We start from the raw sequence: 16084 nt of genomic DNA on the forward strand, positions 1-16084 counted from the left end.
CGGTCCGCGTGGCCCCCCCCCCCCCCCCACACTTCCAGGCGTCGGTGTCGCGGCGCCAGCTCGCGTCGCGTCCCTCTGCACGCGTCGCTCCGGCGCGCGTTTGGTATCGGTTTCGTGTGAACGTTTTGAGCGATCATCGTTTTTTCTGTGCAGGCTTGCCGCTGTTGTTGTTGGTTGTCGAGCCGTTAATTTTTTTCATCCGTCAAATTTTAGTTTAATCCGCTAAACTGCACTTAACGTGATGTGCGGGTACGTGCGCATAGGCACGCGCGTACACACAGGCACAACTCGCCACTTTGACATTTATTGGTTGCTCTACCTGCTGCGAACTTTGCGACGACACACATCTTTGTAATTTTGAAGTTCCGTAATAATATAGTAAACGATTGTAAAAAAAAATGGGACCACTTCTTCTTTAGATCGCAATGTCCAGCCATAATCTTCGTGTTACCGTTGTTGTTGTTGGGTTGTTTTTGAAGACAGCCCCAGTCGACAGATTTGCCATCTCTACCCTGCAGTGAACAAGAGCAAGCCCGGCCAATTCAGTGTCGCCGACCCAAAAGTCCACCGGGACAAAAAACCCTTCGTGTGTACACAGCAGCGTCGTACACCGTGGGAAGTGAAATCTCGACACCAACCCACGACAAAAATCATCACGCCCGTGGCAAAGATGACGCTTCGCAGCCTTTTTGATTAGACATGCAGAAAATCTGTCCGAGCAGAAAAATTGGACGGGCGACGCAACGTAATTTTGAAATGCGGATTTGAAACGGTGAAGTTCCCAGTCCACGTCGCAACGATTTCTACTCCTGCGGTTTCTCGTCGCAAATCGTTTCCTGTGAGTAATCAACAATCAGGAAAGCGTGACGCAGACATCTTGCGGTGCCCCGTTCTTCTGAGCAGCTAAGAAATGGCACCCCCCCACAGCCGGAAACTGGCTTCGACGTCCATCACCTTCACTGTCCCAAGACAATGTGCTCATGTCTGCAACGACAAAACTGAAATAATAAAGGGCTGAAAAAGTGAGTGTTCGTTAATCGACGGGGCATTGTTCAGAGCGTTCCCCGCTGCTCACGCGTTCCGCTGTAGTCGAAGCAACTATTGGTTTAGTCTTCTCGTTTTTTTTTTTTGGCCGAACAGCAAAACGGGCGCAACCGAGCCAGTCGAACTCGCCAAGTTACTCCTCTTCCAATTCGTTCTCGGCGATCGTTTACAGCCGTCAAATTTTTTTTGTAACTTTTAATTTTATTTTTGTCGTCGTTAACCGTTGCCGCCGCCGCCATTCGAAAACATTTTCTTTTTGCGCGTAGGATCCCCGTTCGGTTCGTCCGACCAATCAGAGCAGCTCGTACTGGCGCAGGTGCATGCGCTGGATGATGTCGCGGCAGTCCTTGAAGACGCGACCGATGTTCTCCGTGTCGACGGCGCACGTGAAGTGCGGGTAGCAGTAGTGGCGGCCGTCATCGCTTGCCGTGCTGATGCGCTGCGCGGGTAAAGAAAAGCCACAGGGTGTCGGCGAATGAGCACGCGAACAAAACAGACGCACGCACGCGAATCGCCTCGAAGGCGAGTCGTCGCTTAACGCGCGGCGGCGTGTTCACGCTGCAACCGCACGACGCGGAACGCGCGCTCCGTTGTAACGCTAAATGCGCTACGCGCTGTATCACGCGAAGCGCGCGCGGTTATAACGCGGGCAAAGACGAACTACTTTCTTGAGCTGCACGGCTGAGTGGTAGGACACAGTACGCGGAACGATGAGGCAACGCACCGGTGAACCCTCAGTTATTTGTCCCGCCATTTCACTGCGCTTGTGCGTTGACCGGATCTCGCCCAACTTTACTGTCACAATTATTTATGGGGAAACTCGTTTCCGCTTTACGCGTTTTTTCACTTCACGCGGCACTTTGCAAGAACGCATCTACCGCGTTGAATGAGGACTTACTATTCTGGATCGTTGACACAGCATGGGGGAGTGCCTTCATCCAGTAGTGGATTGACAAAGGCCTGTACATCGTTAATTATTGTTACAACTATGTGGGTGGCTGAAGTGGTGGGTGAAGTGGTGGCTCGGTGGTTGGTGCACTGCATTGTAAACCCGACAAAAGCCGAGTTGGATTCCCAGCTCCGGCTCGCATCAGCGGCGAGCAATACCTAACCGAGTCCTTCACCAACCCGCACTAACCAGCGTGGTGAAGTATGGGCAAACAACCCCCCTGCTCGCCCCTACCCCTCATCCATGACCTACAGAGCATTCAAAGAGTTATAGATGACTTTTAGTAATTCGGTCAGAAAGCGAAATTTGAGTCGACGTTTAAAAAACAGCAACGGATGCTCGGCATTATAAATTTGAACGCACCGCGCCGCGACGGTGTGGGTGCGCTTGAGGCACCGCTGATGCCCGTTCGTTCGGACTGCCGGGGGGGCACTTACCAGGAACTCGTCCCGGATGAAATACTTCGCTCGCGTCACTTGCGGATCTTCGCCCAATTCAGGGCTCACTGATTCAGGGGGAGATGGACAATAACAACAAAACCTTGATTATTATTTACGACCTTATTCTCTGTCTTATTGTTGTTTTCGATGTCCTTCAACCCGCACCTACGATTAGCACGGTTGGCTATGTACGGTGCAAAAGAAGTTCAACATACACACATACAAAGTACCGCCAAGATCCAAACAAACACATGGGAAAGCCTTTATCCAACAGTGAATTGACCACACGCAGCGCCATACGTACTCGTAGCCTACACCGTTGCCGATGATGAGATCACTGGGTGGTTATACGGCTCGTTATATACCTTCAAATGTCACGGTACTTTGTGTACTAGTAACAGTACAACTGTGCTCCTGGCATCACGCCATTAGATTATGAAAGCTCTGTTCAAAATTCGCAGAAACACAGTGCAACACTCTGTGTTTAGCGAGAACTGCTGCTGGAATGACGTTACAGATCTACAGCCATTACTCGTTACACCGCAACTCAAAGTACGGAATTTCGCTTGAGCGTAACTTATGCATTGGGGAACGAATTCAACGCAAATCTGGCTGCCGCCTGATAATGCCGGTTGTAATTACTGGCTAAACGTTGCACTCAGATTGTAAATGTTGTGGATTTGCTTTCCACACGGTGTGCTGTACTAGTAATGAATTGCCATGTTCTGTTTACGTGACAAACCATACTAATTGGCTGTGTCAGGTGGTGGTGGGTTTAACGACACAATAAAACCTGTATTATGGAAAAATAGGGTTCCATGCACGGAATTTCGAGACAAGTTTTCAGTAACCTACCCGTTACGTATATCAAGGGATTTGCCTGCACATTCCTTATGGAGGTCCCTTCAATTGGAGGTCCCTTAAATTGCCTCCTATCGTCACTAGGTGTCGCTGCACCTCCACACATGCCTTACTAGAAGAGGCGTTGTCAAGCAGCAATCAAACTGACAATTTGGTCGATCTCTGCGCTGGAATTTAATTACATTTCGTACAATATAAGAATAGGTTTTACCCTTTCTGGCAATAAAACACGTGTTAAGATGTTAAAACACCCAACAGAACCCTTTTGCAAGGAAGCATGTCTGCATTAACCACACATACTTGTGAACATGCAAAGAAAAACATGCTCTGACGGTATATGTATTGTCTTTGAAACTGATTGGTCCACACCAGAGACAGCTTTCTTTTGAGCCTAGTCTCTAACAGTGTTAGACCCATGATATGTGCAGTCTGTATGTGAAACTTCTTTCGCACTGTACGTAGCCAACCGTGCTAATCGGAAGTGAGAAATTAAAGTGAAAAACCTAAATTATTTATAATTTCAACTTTGTAACGCGCCACGTGGCATTCACTCACTCTCAGAGAGAGAGAGAGACAGACAACGACTCGGAGGAGGTCCGAGGAGGATCCACGGACAAGCGGAGAAGGCAGCAGGCCGGCCAGTGAACCGATGCCATCAATTGCCCAAGCTCTGCAAGTCCTTTGTCTCCCACTAAATATAAAAACGTGTTTTCGGATCATTAATGAGTGTTTGAAATGTGGGAGGAAACCGGAGGAGCCAGAAAGAAATTCTATGGGTGCCGGAGGGGGGGGGGGGGAAATCACAAAAATTCCAGACAGATGGGACATAATTTGAGTCCGCACTTTGGTGTACCGCCTTCTCCTGGCGAGCCCGGGTCCACGGGAACCTCGTCGACGCTCAGAGTTGTCACAGAACATCTGTGCGGTGATTCACCGACCCCTGACCTCCACAGTGCTGGACTACAGGCGCGTGTGCCACAGCTGCCCGGCTAACTATGCTGTCATTGTTGAATAGGTTGTGAAAAGCCAATGGCAACGCTTATATCTAACAGTAACTCGCCATACGTAAGAAACATGCTTAACCATGTACGGCCGAAAAACCCGGATTTGAACGCTTCATCTATAAAAAACTATTAACTTTTTTTTATTTTAGCAGGCGAGGCCCACTGAACTATATAGCTCTTTTTCAGAAGCGACCTGGCCACAAACGATAGCTCGATGAAGTGGCTTATCAGCAGTAGCCAAATACTCTAAGTGCACGTTTCTAAATGTGGGAGAAAAAACCAGAGGACCCGAGGAAAAAACTACGCGACCACGAGGAAACCGAACATGCCAACTCCAAATATACAACAGGCGTCGGGATCGAACTCTTAACCTCCTGTATACCAGGCGAGGTCGTAAACATCTCGCCAGCTTGGCGCTCTAAGCTGTCCCCTGGCTGGGAGTCTGACAAGCACCCCCAGATCCACGTCCGAGGGAAATTTCAACCGTAAACCAAGTTCAGCGGGTACCAGTGTCGTGTGGCCTTGTGTGTACCTTCGGCTGGCGTGGTGTACCGCGCAAACTCTGGAAAGTACTTCTCGATTCGCGACTTTCCCGCCAGCACCTTCTCCGCCAGGAGGTCCTGCTTGTTGAGGAAGAGGATGATCGAGATGGTTCGGAGCCACCTGCAGAAGAAGGGTGCAGGAGGACACGGCAGCACCCGTGGGGGCGGGGGTCAGAGGCCATAGTGCACGTCGAGTCAATGTCACCCGTGCGAAAGCCGATTTTCTCTCGGGACTGATCCGACAACCGCTGATTTGAACCGAGGAATTAACAGCACGAGTCTGCGTGGAAGCGTATGCACTTTGCTGCAAATGTATCCGTGTTTATTGTCGCCATCATCGGGCCACGCATGCGTGTTGAACTTCTTTCGCTCCGTACGTAGCCAGCCGTGCTAATCAGAGGTGTGCGGGGAAAACGACGCAGCGGTCCCATCTCGCTCCTGCACACGAGCCGATTTCATCGCTCCATCTCCACACAGAGGGCGTGTTCCGTCACCCTACATCCATCGCTAGTCTCGCTCACCAGCCACCACCTGCCACTCAAGCGACACGTCCTGCCCCGGCTCACTCACTCAAGTGTCAATACGATGCCTCTAATTTACATTTGTTCACCGATCTGTGCTCTCGGTTGACTCTGCAAAGGGGAATTCCATGCCAACACCTCCCCATGCTCCTTTGCACACTTTCAGTTCTCACTCCGTTGTCTTCGTCAGTGAGCGCACGCGTACGGAATGCTAAATGCGATTTTGGGATGGAGCAGTCGCGCAAGGGTTTGTGCGCTGCCCTCTGAACCCGCCATTCTGGAGTTCGATTCCTGGCCATGGCTAATAGAAGTGGCGAGTGGTATCGGAACCGACGCTGGCCCCTCCACCCTTCACCAAATGACCAGCATGGTGAAGTATGGTCAAACACCCCCCGACTGACGCAATGCGGGGAGGCTTTCACCCAGAAGTAAATTGACAAGGGCTTTTAATAATTATTTAAAATATAATATGGTATATATTTTTTCTGATATGCAACGGGCAGTAAAAACATTTCAAAGGTGCCCTATAATTGATATGCAGTGCATTAGCCAAATGGTCAAATAACCGCACCGCCTCGACACATTACGGCCGAGAACTCCACAAACACAATCTGGGCGCACACACACGCAGCATTTCATAAAACGCGCCCCGACTAACTGTTAAAAAAGAAAACGACAGTGACGGTCAAATACAACGCTGTCGGCCAGATTCGCACCTTGACGAAACCGACGAAACACATCGGGGCTCTGCAGTACGCGCCCCACTGTTGGCTGGCCACGAACACAAAACCCCACGAATTTCTCCCACTCCCTCTGAAGAAGAGAGGGAGGAAAAAAAACACCGAGACGGACGTTCGCCAACCCCGTGGACTTGGCCCGACGTGCAACTCCGGCGCCACCGCACGCGCACACGAGGTCTTGCCGCTGGCAGAAAGGCCCCAGCCCCCCCCCCCTCCCCCCCAACCTCTCCGCGGTGGGCGCGGGGTCCTGCTGGTGACGATCGGCTTGCCGAGTCCACCACCGGCGTTACCTGTTGTTCCAAATACTCTTGAACAGGTTGATGGCTTCCTTGAGGCGGTTCGTGGTGTTGTCTTCGCGCAGAACCATGTTGTAGCTGCTGCACGCGACTACGAATATGATCGCCGTAACGTCTATCGCGCGGGGGTCGCGTGGAGTGCGGTGACGGCAAGGGTTTAGGGTGGGGGGAAGGCGGGGGGACACCACGAGCGGGAGAGGACGCGTGCATGGGGGACAGGGGGTTTTGGTTGCGTTACGACGCAGCGCGCGGTTTAAATACGGCACAGGCAAAAGCAAGCGGTGGCGATGATGGAGGCGGCAGCAGCAGGGAGGCGCGGCGGGCGGCGGAAGAGTTCACAACGGGACGTCGCACGTGGAGGAGTACACGGTGGACACAGGGGGGTGTGACGCGCGAGTGGCGGAGGAACGGCAAATACGTCGATGGATGATGAACCGATCGAAATAACGCCGGGCGACGGAAACACGGGAAACAGAGTGAATGGCAACAGATGAGGATGGGACGTGTGAGAGAAACAAGAGTGTGGAGGAGTGGAATAAGGGAGTGTTTTGGTGGTGGTGAAGGCGGCATTAAAACGAGGTGTTTTTGTGGAGGGGGGTGGGGGGGGAAGAGAAGGGGGGCAACAGAGAGAGAGAGAGATAAACAGAGTTAGTGTCAGCGGAAGGACGGGGGGGGGGAAGCACAGTTCAGTTACCTGTTGTTCCAGATATTGCAGAAGAGGTCAAGGGCCTCTTTTAGCCTGTTAACACTGGGGTCCTCGCGCAGTGCCATGTTATAGCCACTGCAAGCCACCACAAATATGATGGCTGTGACATCTGCATGGAGGGGGAAATGGGGATGAAAGGGGGGGGGGGGTTGGTGTTGAAAGGAAATGGAACCTTCTGAACGCATGCTCATCTCAAAAAGACACACCAGGAACAGCGCCCATCAACTGACGGCACTTTGATGACCAACTTGTCTGTCCGCTGGGTGCGCAAAGTTGATAATGACGAGGCGCGTGCAAGCCACAGCCAATGGCCAAATCAATCGGGATCGCACCGGTTTAGATCTTGGAAGCTAATCAGGATATGAATATGGATAGTGCTTTGGATGGGTGACCGACATGCACCATAGATTTTCTATAGGCTGTGGGGGTACGTAGTGGCCAGCAGAAGGGGAAATGCAGTAAATCCCATTGTTGTACCATACTTCTATGCTTCCTCGTCTGTGCACCCTGCCTTCGCCAAACACAATTAGAAACTTTGGTCCAACAACGCCAATGACCCCTGCACATTGTGGGGTAGCCTTCATCCAGCAGAGGAACAAACAAAAGGGACTGTACAATCTGCCCCCTCCCCCCTCCCCACCCGGCACAGTCCTATTTTGTCAATCCACTGCTGAAGAATGGAATACCAAAGCCATGTTAGTCATGGGGGTTGTAGTTTGACCAGATTTCACCACACCGGTCGGTGTCGGTTGGTAAATGGGTGGCCCCTAAGGACCAGGTGAGATAAGCACTTGCCACCGATGTTAGCCTAGGGCAAGGAATGAAACTCAGCTCGCCAGGGTTCGGAACACGACACGTTAACCGTTGGGCCACTCCACACCAGTAGCGATGGAGTAATTGCTCGGTTATCATTCATTACGGTTTGAGAAAGCAGTGTTCGCGAGTGGAAACTCACCACTGGATTAAATATATATTTTTAAATTTGCCTGAATATTTACAAATGTAAAAACGATTATGGGCTAAATGGATGTATGCGGACAAAAAACAAATTCACAAATTTTACCGTCCGTATTTGTTTCAATGTACTTTGTGGGTATGCAATGATCCACAGATTAAGATCTAAATTTCTTGCGCTCACAATACGTACACTAAATTGTCCGAGCAATAATTAATTACTTTCTAACATGTATATTTCAAATATAATAGTCTCACTCGACTTCCTGCAGGCACTAAAATGTATGAAATCGAATCATGATCCCTAACAGTGACTTCAATCAGAGAGCTTTGCACGTGCGTGTACACGAAAAAGCCGTTAGCATTATAACCTTTCAACTATTCTCAAAGAAATGGTCATCTTCCTACGATTCACAATACGTTGCGGACACATGAAATGTGCATGCATGCATGTATGGAGTGCAACAATTTACACATTGACTCTTTTCCCCGATTCCATACTGATTGTGCTATCGACGTCACGTCGCGAGCGGAGCGTCCATTATTTTTATTTTGCAGTTAGGTTTGTTTGTCCTTCCACCGCACCTCCGATTAGCATGGTTGGCTATGTATGGTGCGAAAGAAGTTCAACGTACATACGTGCAATTCGGAACTCTCACGCAGCGGTGGCTGCATCACCCCGCGAGTTAAGAGAATGGCCCGCAGATACAGATATCGCAGAACTAAGTCCGAGATCTATCCAAAACATTAGGAGGCACTGCACTTGCCCCGCGCCAAATGTTTTATCGCTTGGGCCCCCCGAAGCTAAAAGACTGGTCAGGGCGTTCGCTAGGCGTGCAATGATGCGCCGCGGATTCATCCGCTCAAATTGATTCGCATCACTTGGGTCTTGGACGCCGTATACAATTGGGGTGTTCACACGTTTGATCCCGGAAGGAACTTTTGAATAGTTTTGCACGAGTAGCCACGAGCGGAGGGTTGTCTTACCGTTGAAACACTGGATCCACTTTCTCCTCTCGTCCCGTTGACCTCCCACATCAAACATGCTGCGGAGACAGAGTTCAGTTAAAATCTCTAGAAATCCATCGGTCACTCATTACATATAAAGTGCTTGCCACAAATGAACCACCATCCCTTGCTTATCTCGTCAATAAGCATAAAACCATCGCGCAAACTCCGGTCATCCTCGCAGCAGCGGCTTTTGGCTGGCCATCGAACAAAGACGGTCACTGCATCGCGCGGTGCTTTCAAATGCGCTTCTGTGGCCGTCTGGAACGCTCTTCCTTCCGATATTAGGAAGCCACTGGAGCTATGCACTTTTAAATCTAGCTTGATTTTTGTGTTTAGTTTGTTGTCCTTCCCCCGCACCTCTGATTATCACGGTTTGCTATGTACGGTTCAAAGGGTTATAGTTAACTCTCTGATATTCTTTGGACAGATTACACAAGTTGCGAATTAAGCGTGCTTGTGCAAATATGAATTGAATACAGCTCTTGTTCAGGAACTGAACATTCAGCCCTCTTGCAGCACGTGGAGTGAAACGTCGGACATCTTGCCAAACAACGCACGGTACGGACCGGAAAAACACACTGGACAACTGTACACCACAACCGCGAAAAACCACGTCGTGTAAATAAGACACCCTTACACGAGCACCGGTTAGATTACTACCCGCTCCTTACTCGCCGCAGGTCGGCAATTCAGTGCCGACGACACCGCAAACACATCGGCAGGTAAATTTATTTCGTTAAGAAGCAATAAAACAAGGCCACGCCTTCTACTCTTCATCCCTGGTCTACGTAGGTGAACTGTCCATAATGTCGCTTTTTTTCTTTGGGTTCGATCGTGTAAATATAAATGTGTCGTTAAACGCGCCACCAGCCAATTGGTAAGGTTTGTCATGTTAACAAAACGTGCCAATTCGTTACTAGTACAGCACACCAGCGTGTTGGAGAACAAATCCACAACATTTACAACCTGTACAATGCTCCTTATGACCTGCCCCCTCCTGGACATCTGTGAAAAAGAGCTTCATAGCTCATCGGACTCCTCCGGGATAAATGAAGATTCTGATATTTTCATCGAGCCAGACGGGCGCCGATACAGACTCGTGACCACGCAGTCGCTTGTTGTGGCGCACGCTTCACGACGCTTCGCGGCATTTCTCGACGTTTCGCGGAGTTTCTCGAGCTGCGTCCACGACTTACTGGAAGTTGACCTTGTCCACCTGAAACTTGGTTTCAAAGATCCCCGAAGTCAGAACTCGGCATCGCAGCAGGTCCTGCAAGGCAACAAGACAAACCACACGGAAAATGGTTGGCTACGTACGGTGCCCAGCAAGTTCAACAAAGACAAAGACACCCCGTGTAGCCTGAACAGACTGGTGAGGCAAGTGCTGTTAGCGAGCAGCTATGAAGGCCGGCACGGCACACGCGTGGGTGAGTCGCCAACACCACGCCCGGCCGCCTTTGTCTCCCCTGTGGTGACGTTTACACACCACACCAGGTACTCATTTGAAGCTGAGTCGACCTAGGGGAGGCCCAGGACCGGTTCAGATAATATAATCGTCACGGGTGTTGGCCGTGAGCGGGAATCGAACTCAGGTCGCCGGGTTCAATGCGCAGCGGCGCCAACCGCGACACCACCGCTCCCCGCTACACATGGAGCTAACCTCGAATCACGGTGCCACACACCGCGAGCGGAGATGTGGTGAAGGGGGGGGGGTTGGGTGAACACCTGCACGGAGTAAAGTCACGTTGGCAGGTGCAGAGCGGGGCGGCGGGTGCTTACCTGGTCGGTGGGCGTGTAGTCGCTCTGCCGCACCGTGTCAATTCTGTCAAGGAAACTGTGCGGGGGGGAACACAAACACAACTCGTCAGGAACTTTGCTATTATTAGTAATTATATATCATGTTACAGTAGAAAAAAGTTTCGCTGGCTGGATTCCTGACCGACCGTGCGGCCAAGTGCGCGTGAATGCGGTGGTGACGTCGCCTGAATCCCATGGCGTTGAGCCTGGTTCACGCTGCCGATGGCACGCCTCCCCCACCGCCCCCCAAGCCTCCACCTCGTGCTATCATTGTACTATCATATTATATTACAACAAAGTTTTCCTCGCTGGCTGGCTGGAGCGAGCGAGCGAGCGACTGACAAATGGTCCCTTCCAAAGGACTTGTGGGCCGCGAGTATTTATACGAAACAAAGATCTCCAATTTCCATTTACACATTAAACCGGTGGGGAATGGTGGCGCAGCAGTTCGCGCAGTGCCCTTTGAGCCCAGGCACCTGAGTTTGATTCCCCGTATGTAGCTAGCACGAGTGGCAAGTGATATGTGCTTCACTGACCTGCGTGAAGCTCAGTCAATGATCACCACCACTGACATGCCACAGAGAGTCAGTGCGGGTTGGTGAATCAGGGGCTCATAACCAGTTCGGGTTTAACTCGTTAATGATGTCAACTGTGGCTAGGAAGCGAACTCGGAACACCGGTTTAAGAGTGGCGGTGCACTTATCATCGCACCTCCGCCTCGACCCCACACGCTGGACAACTTGAATAAATTAGCAATGTGACGCCAACAACCGCACGGTTTTTAAGGCTCAAAACCGATTCTCATTTTTGTTTTTTGGCCCGAATTTTGTCCGCGTACTTTCGCGTCATTCTGACATTCACGAGAAGCGACGCTCGCTAAGTGTTAACCATGAATAAAAATAGAATCTATACATCCACACGCGTTGTTTACAACCGGGAAATCAAGAGTTCATGTTGTTGACGTGATAGCATGTGCGCACTCTGCTCCACGTCACAGCCACGCACGGTCCAAATCCACCGGCTGGCAACGATCCACCCCATGCCATGCGTTTTCACACCCAACAACAAGCCATTCGGTGATATCAGCGCACGGCGCTTGTGCCAGGCTAGGTGCACTTTGAAGTGTCGAAGCCCCCGTTGGCAGGGAGGTGACCGAACAGACCCCCAGGTTGACTTGACATTATTTAGATTATTTTGCTGCTATAAATGTCCACGTGATAAGCCACTTTGCGGCCAGGTCGCTTCTGAAAAATAAATGAATACCTCAGTGTGCTTTGCCTGGTAAGATAAAAAACGAAATTATTTTTATTCGTATATTTTTAAGTGATTTGTTTACCTTTCCTACAATTTGCACTCTTATCGTGTTTTTGTATTGTTTGTTCTGACCCACCCCTACCGGTCACCTGTGCAAAAAAGCTTTACAGCTCTTCGCATTTCCTCAAGTAAATACATTTATTAATAATACCCATTCTCTTATGTTTTTTTCGGTAAAAAAAACCTAATCCTTGCAGTCACGAAAGCTTCAAATCTAGAATTAATCCCCATCCTGATTGCGACCGACTGAGTAAAACTGGCGCATGAAGCTACAAAAAACACTGCCACCTGATTGGACCACCAAAACACACGTGACTCCTCAAACTCCACCTCCCTCCCCAAGCCCCTCCCATGCAGGAGGAGGAGGAGGAGCCAGAGACCCCCGGGCAGTGATGGGAGGGGGCGGCTGGCAGCGGAGGCGGACGGGGGTGGGGGCAATTGGCCAACACCCCGGTCACATGACTGCAGCCGAGGGCAGCAGCCAATCACGACGCGGCAGCTCGCTCCACAGCTATAAATAGCCCTGTGCCCTGACCTTCCCCCGCGTAACCACGGCAACCGGCGGTTCCCTTTCCGCTGCCACGGCAACACGGGGAGGGGAGGGGGGGGCCGGGCCCTGCTCCCCTCCCGGTGCTGCCGTGCGGCTTCTCGCTTCCTACGGTACAGTGGGGGGGGGGGGCCGCAATGCTGGCGTCCGTCCCAACATGCTGCCCCCCACCACCGCCTCCACCACCACCACCGTCTCCACCACCACCACCGTGGCCACGCTAGCGAGAGAGTCGTTCAGACGTCCAGTCCTGCAGTCGTTCGCAGTGCGGATGCTGCCACCGCTGCCACCCCCCCCATCAAACGTTTCGTGATGAAAACGGTCCCATTGTGGTTTTTTATTATTATTACCCGCGCTGATGAAGGTTTTTTTTTTGCTTTCGGATACACTGCACTGTAGTGCTCGTCTTTGAAACAACTGCCCCGTATTTTTGTTGGGTGTTGTAGTCGTCGTTGCGTCTGCGAGACCCTTTTTTTGAGGCTGCCACGGTGTTTCTCACCTGCTTGTAAATATAACGGGGAGTTTATAGAAAATATTTTATTCATCTATATTTTTTAGCTACCATACACCCACGACGCCTCAAACACAACAACAATAAGGCTGCCCACCCTCCTGCTGTTGCCCGGTCTCACGTTCTCCTAACCCAGGGGTCGGCAACCAAAATAACAAGAAGAGCCATTTCTTTCCAATTCGGTACAAAATTTAGTATTTCAAGAGCCGCAATGCATATATGTACATACGTACATATCGTCAAGAAGCAGCCCGTAAAGAGCCGCATGCGGCTCCGGAGCCGTAGGTTGCCGACCCCTGTCCTAACCGATCGTTTAATCCGGGATACATTTGGGTGATGAAGATTGTATTCCAATTTCTTGAATGAGATTTCATATCATTCTCTTTCCCATATAGTTGTATACGAACTCTCGGTGTGACGATAAATCGAATATTATGATTATTAACAATCCTCAAAATAATCGCCACACCGAACCGCACGCTGTCAAAATTCACACCTTTTAATTCGTGTAAACCTGCAACCTCCTGCGTACCAGGCGAGGGAGCTAACATCTCACCACGACGCACCGATAATCCAGTGGGCTAGCCGATGTGTGGTGATCAATCATCATCCTGAGGTGTTATCGATCCGGCCACTTTTGTCAATCCACTGCTGGATGAGGGGCCTTGGCCGTTGATGTGCCGGTCGCTGCTGCCATTGGCGATACTGCAATTATCCGCACTGCCAAAAAATTAACCCGTAAAAACAAAGTTTTTCACTATAAATCCTTTATATGCGTGGCGGCTAGAGTCCTCTCGTCCTCTGGCTTGAGATGGCTGCCACCTATGGGTCAGATGATTGCCTGCCACCATTAAGCAATTGGTAATTAAATATAAAAAAATTTCCCCTAAAAAGTGTAAAGTTATGGAAAAAAATTTTCACGAAAATAAATTGTCACGCACAACGAGTCTGTGTGCAAAATGTCAGCTCGATTCGATCACGGGAAGTGGGTTAAAAAACGACCGAAAGATTTGCACGGTCGTAAGCGCGCAAGCAAGCAAGTGAACTTAATATAAAGGATTTAAAAAGAATGTTAATTTATCCCGTCTGAAGGTTATACCCCATTCAAACTTTCTTTGCGTGGATAACAGAGACCCCAGAAGTAGCAGCAGATGTATCTATTGTCTGAGCCTTTGTGTTAACGAGCCACCCGGAGGTAGTCTCCCAGAAGGGATACATTATTCCTATCAAGGGGTAAATTCATCCTATTAACCGCAATTGTACGCAGACAAAAGTCACCGGCAGTGGTCCCTCTTCACCAAACCACACTGAGCAGCATGGTGAAGTATGGCCAAACTTTCCCCATGGCCGATATGGTGTGCGGAGGCCGTCATACATTACGACGTGGCATTGACTAAACATCCCAACGCCAACAAGTGTCTGCAAATTTACTCAACGAGGATTACACACAGTAGCAACGTCGCCCCCGACTGCAAGAACTTGGCAGGAACCCTCCTGAAAGAGTCTTGGGGACTCAGTGAAGAAGCGTTCCTGGGTAAACAATCATGATCGTAATAATAACTAAGAAGTAAAAACCGCTTCCGAGAGGGCGTTCCACCGAGGACATGGATCGATGAGACCAACTGGGGTGCAGGTGTTAGGTAGATTATTAACATCGTGGAAGAGGCTCGTGAAGGACGCTGCTACTGGGCAGTCACCCTCCAGCAACAACGGAGGGCAAAGGAGTGACGCTCATAACAACGAGCGGAGCGCCGGGCGGCTAAAACACAGCAAGTTGGCAGAGTAGGGGCCACAGGTGATGCATCGGCCAGTCATCTCAGTCAGTCTGCCCATGGCATCTCGGTCTGCCCCGTGACCTGCCAGCGGGCGTTCGACACTTCACGTAGCCTTAAAGTGAACGTAGCCTGGCACAAGCACCGTGGCGACATCATCGCCACTCAGTGGCGAATGGCGGTTGTTGTCATTACATCGCAGAACCGTGACAGATGGGGATAGCTTGGGCAAAAAAGGGTCCTAAACCGGAAGTGAATTGGTCGTGGCAAACCGATGACGATGCTGAAGAAGTAGCCAGGAGTACTCACTACTGGGCGCAGTCGATGAGCTGGTACTCGTTGGATCGCTCGTAACACATCCGCACGCCCTCGTCCTGCCAGAGGGCCTTCACGTGGTCGAAAAATTCCTGCGGTGAGGGGTTAGGGTTTGGGGGCAAGGAGGGGTGGACAGGGGTCAGCGTTGACAACATAGGTTCTCGTGCCGACAAACGCAGCGCCGTCTTTACGTGCGGATGTTGGCTACATACGGTGCGCTTATTAGGAGCCACCCCCCCCCCTACCCCCCCCCCCCCCCCCCCCACAATTTCACCGCGACTCTCGCTCTTGGTCCCCCTCTCTGCATCTCCTCTGTCTCGCTGTGAGCGTCGAAATCCGCGGCCGGGAGTAAAACGAGCAGTCGGTGGGGGCCAGCAACGCACCCGGGCCGCACAACAACAGCCGCCATTCGGCACTAAGTGGCGGTAGGCGTCACCACAGCCCTTGTGCCAGGCAAGGTGCGCTTTGAAGTGTCGGAGGCTCGCTGACAGGTCATGGGACAGACCCAGGGGTTGACTCAGATGACTGGCAGATGCACCACATGTGCTCCCTACTGTTTGACCTGGCCGCACAAAGACAAAGATCCCCAGTATAGCCTTCACAGACATTTTGGACAAGTGCTGTTGGAGAGCACCGATGAAGTCTGCAACGGCACACGAGGGGGTGGGGTGGCCAAAACCATTCCCGGCTGCCTTTGTCTCTCCATGCCGATGTTTACACAAACACACCGGGTACTATTTTTTTAAGACCGAGTCAAACT

At 50.9% G+C, this 16084-nt stretch overlaps 1 protein-coding gene across 4 annotated transcripts in view; it reads right to left on the minus strand.

Annotated features, from left to right (window-relative positions):
- Nucleotides 1-1224: 1224 nt before the first annotated feature.
- Nucleotides 1225-16084, minus strand: part of LOC144941962 (guanine nucleotide-binding protein G(s) subunit alpha-like) — an 88914-nt gene continuing 74054 nt past the window's right edge. For 3 of the 4 annotated variants that reach the window (XM_078868520.1, XM_078868522.1, XM_078868523.1), the window contains exons 5-12: nucleotides 15319-15416; nucleotides 10848-10902; nucleotides 10265-10338; nucleotides 9045-9103; nucleotides 6392-6512; nucleotides 4831-4961; nucleotides 2431-2498; nucleotides 1225-1483 (exon numbers count right to left, since the gene is read on the minus strand). In XM_078868520.1, the coding sequence (XP_078724646.1) occupies nucleotides 1337-1483; nucleotides 2431-2498; nucleotides 4831-4961; nucleotides 6392-6512; nucleotides 9045-9103; nucleotides 10265-10338; nucleotides 10848-10902; nucleotides 15319-15416 (753 nt within the window). In that variant the 3' untranslated portion in view covers nucleotides 1225-1336. Of the gene's footprint in view, nucleotides 1484-2430; nucleotides 2499-4830; nucleotides 4962-6391; nucleotides 6513-7091; nucleotides 7213-9044; nucleotides 9104-10264; nucleotides 10339-10847; nucleotides 10903-15318; nucleotides 15417-16084 lie in introns of all 4 variants that reach the window. The other variant, XM_078868521.1, reaches the window with a different exon arrangement.

Source organism: Lampetra fluviatilis, chromosome 26, assembly GCF_964198595.1.
Source record: "Lampetra fluviatilis chromosome 26, kcLamFluv1.1, whole genome shotgun sequence".
Lineage (NCBI taxonomy): Eukaryota > Metazoa > Chordata > Hyperoartia > Petromyzontiformes > Petromyzontidae > Lampetra > Lampetra fluviatilis.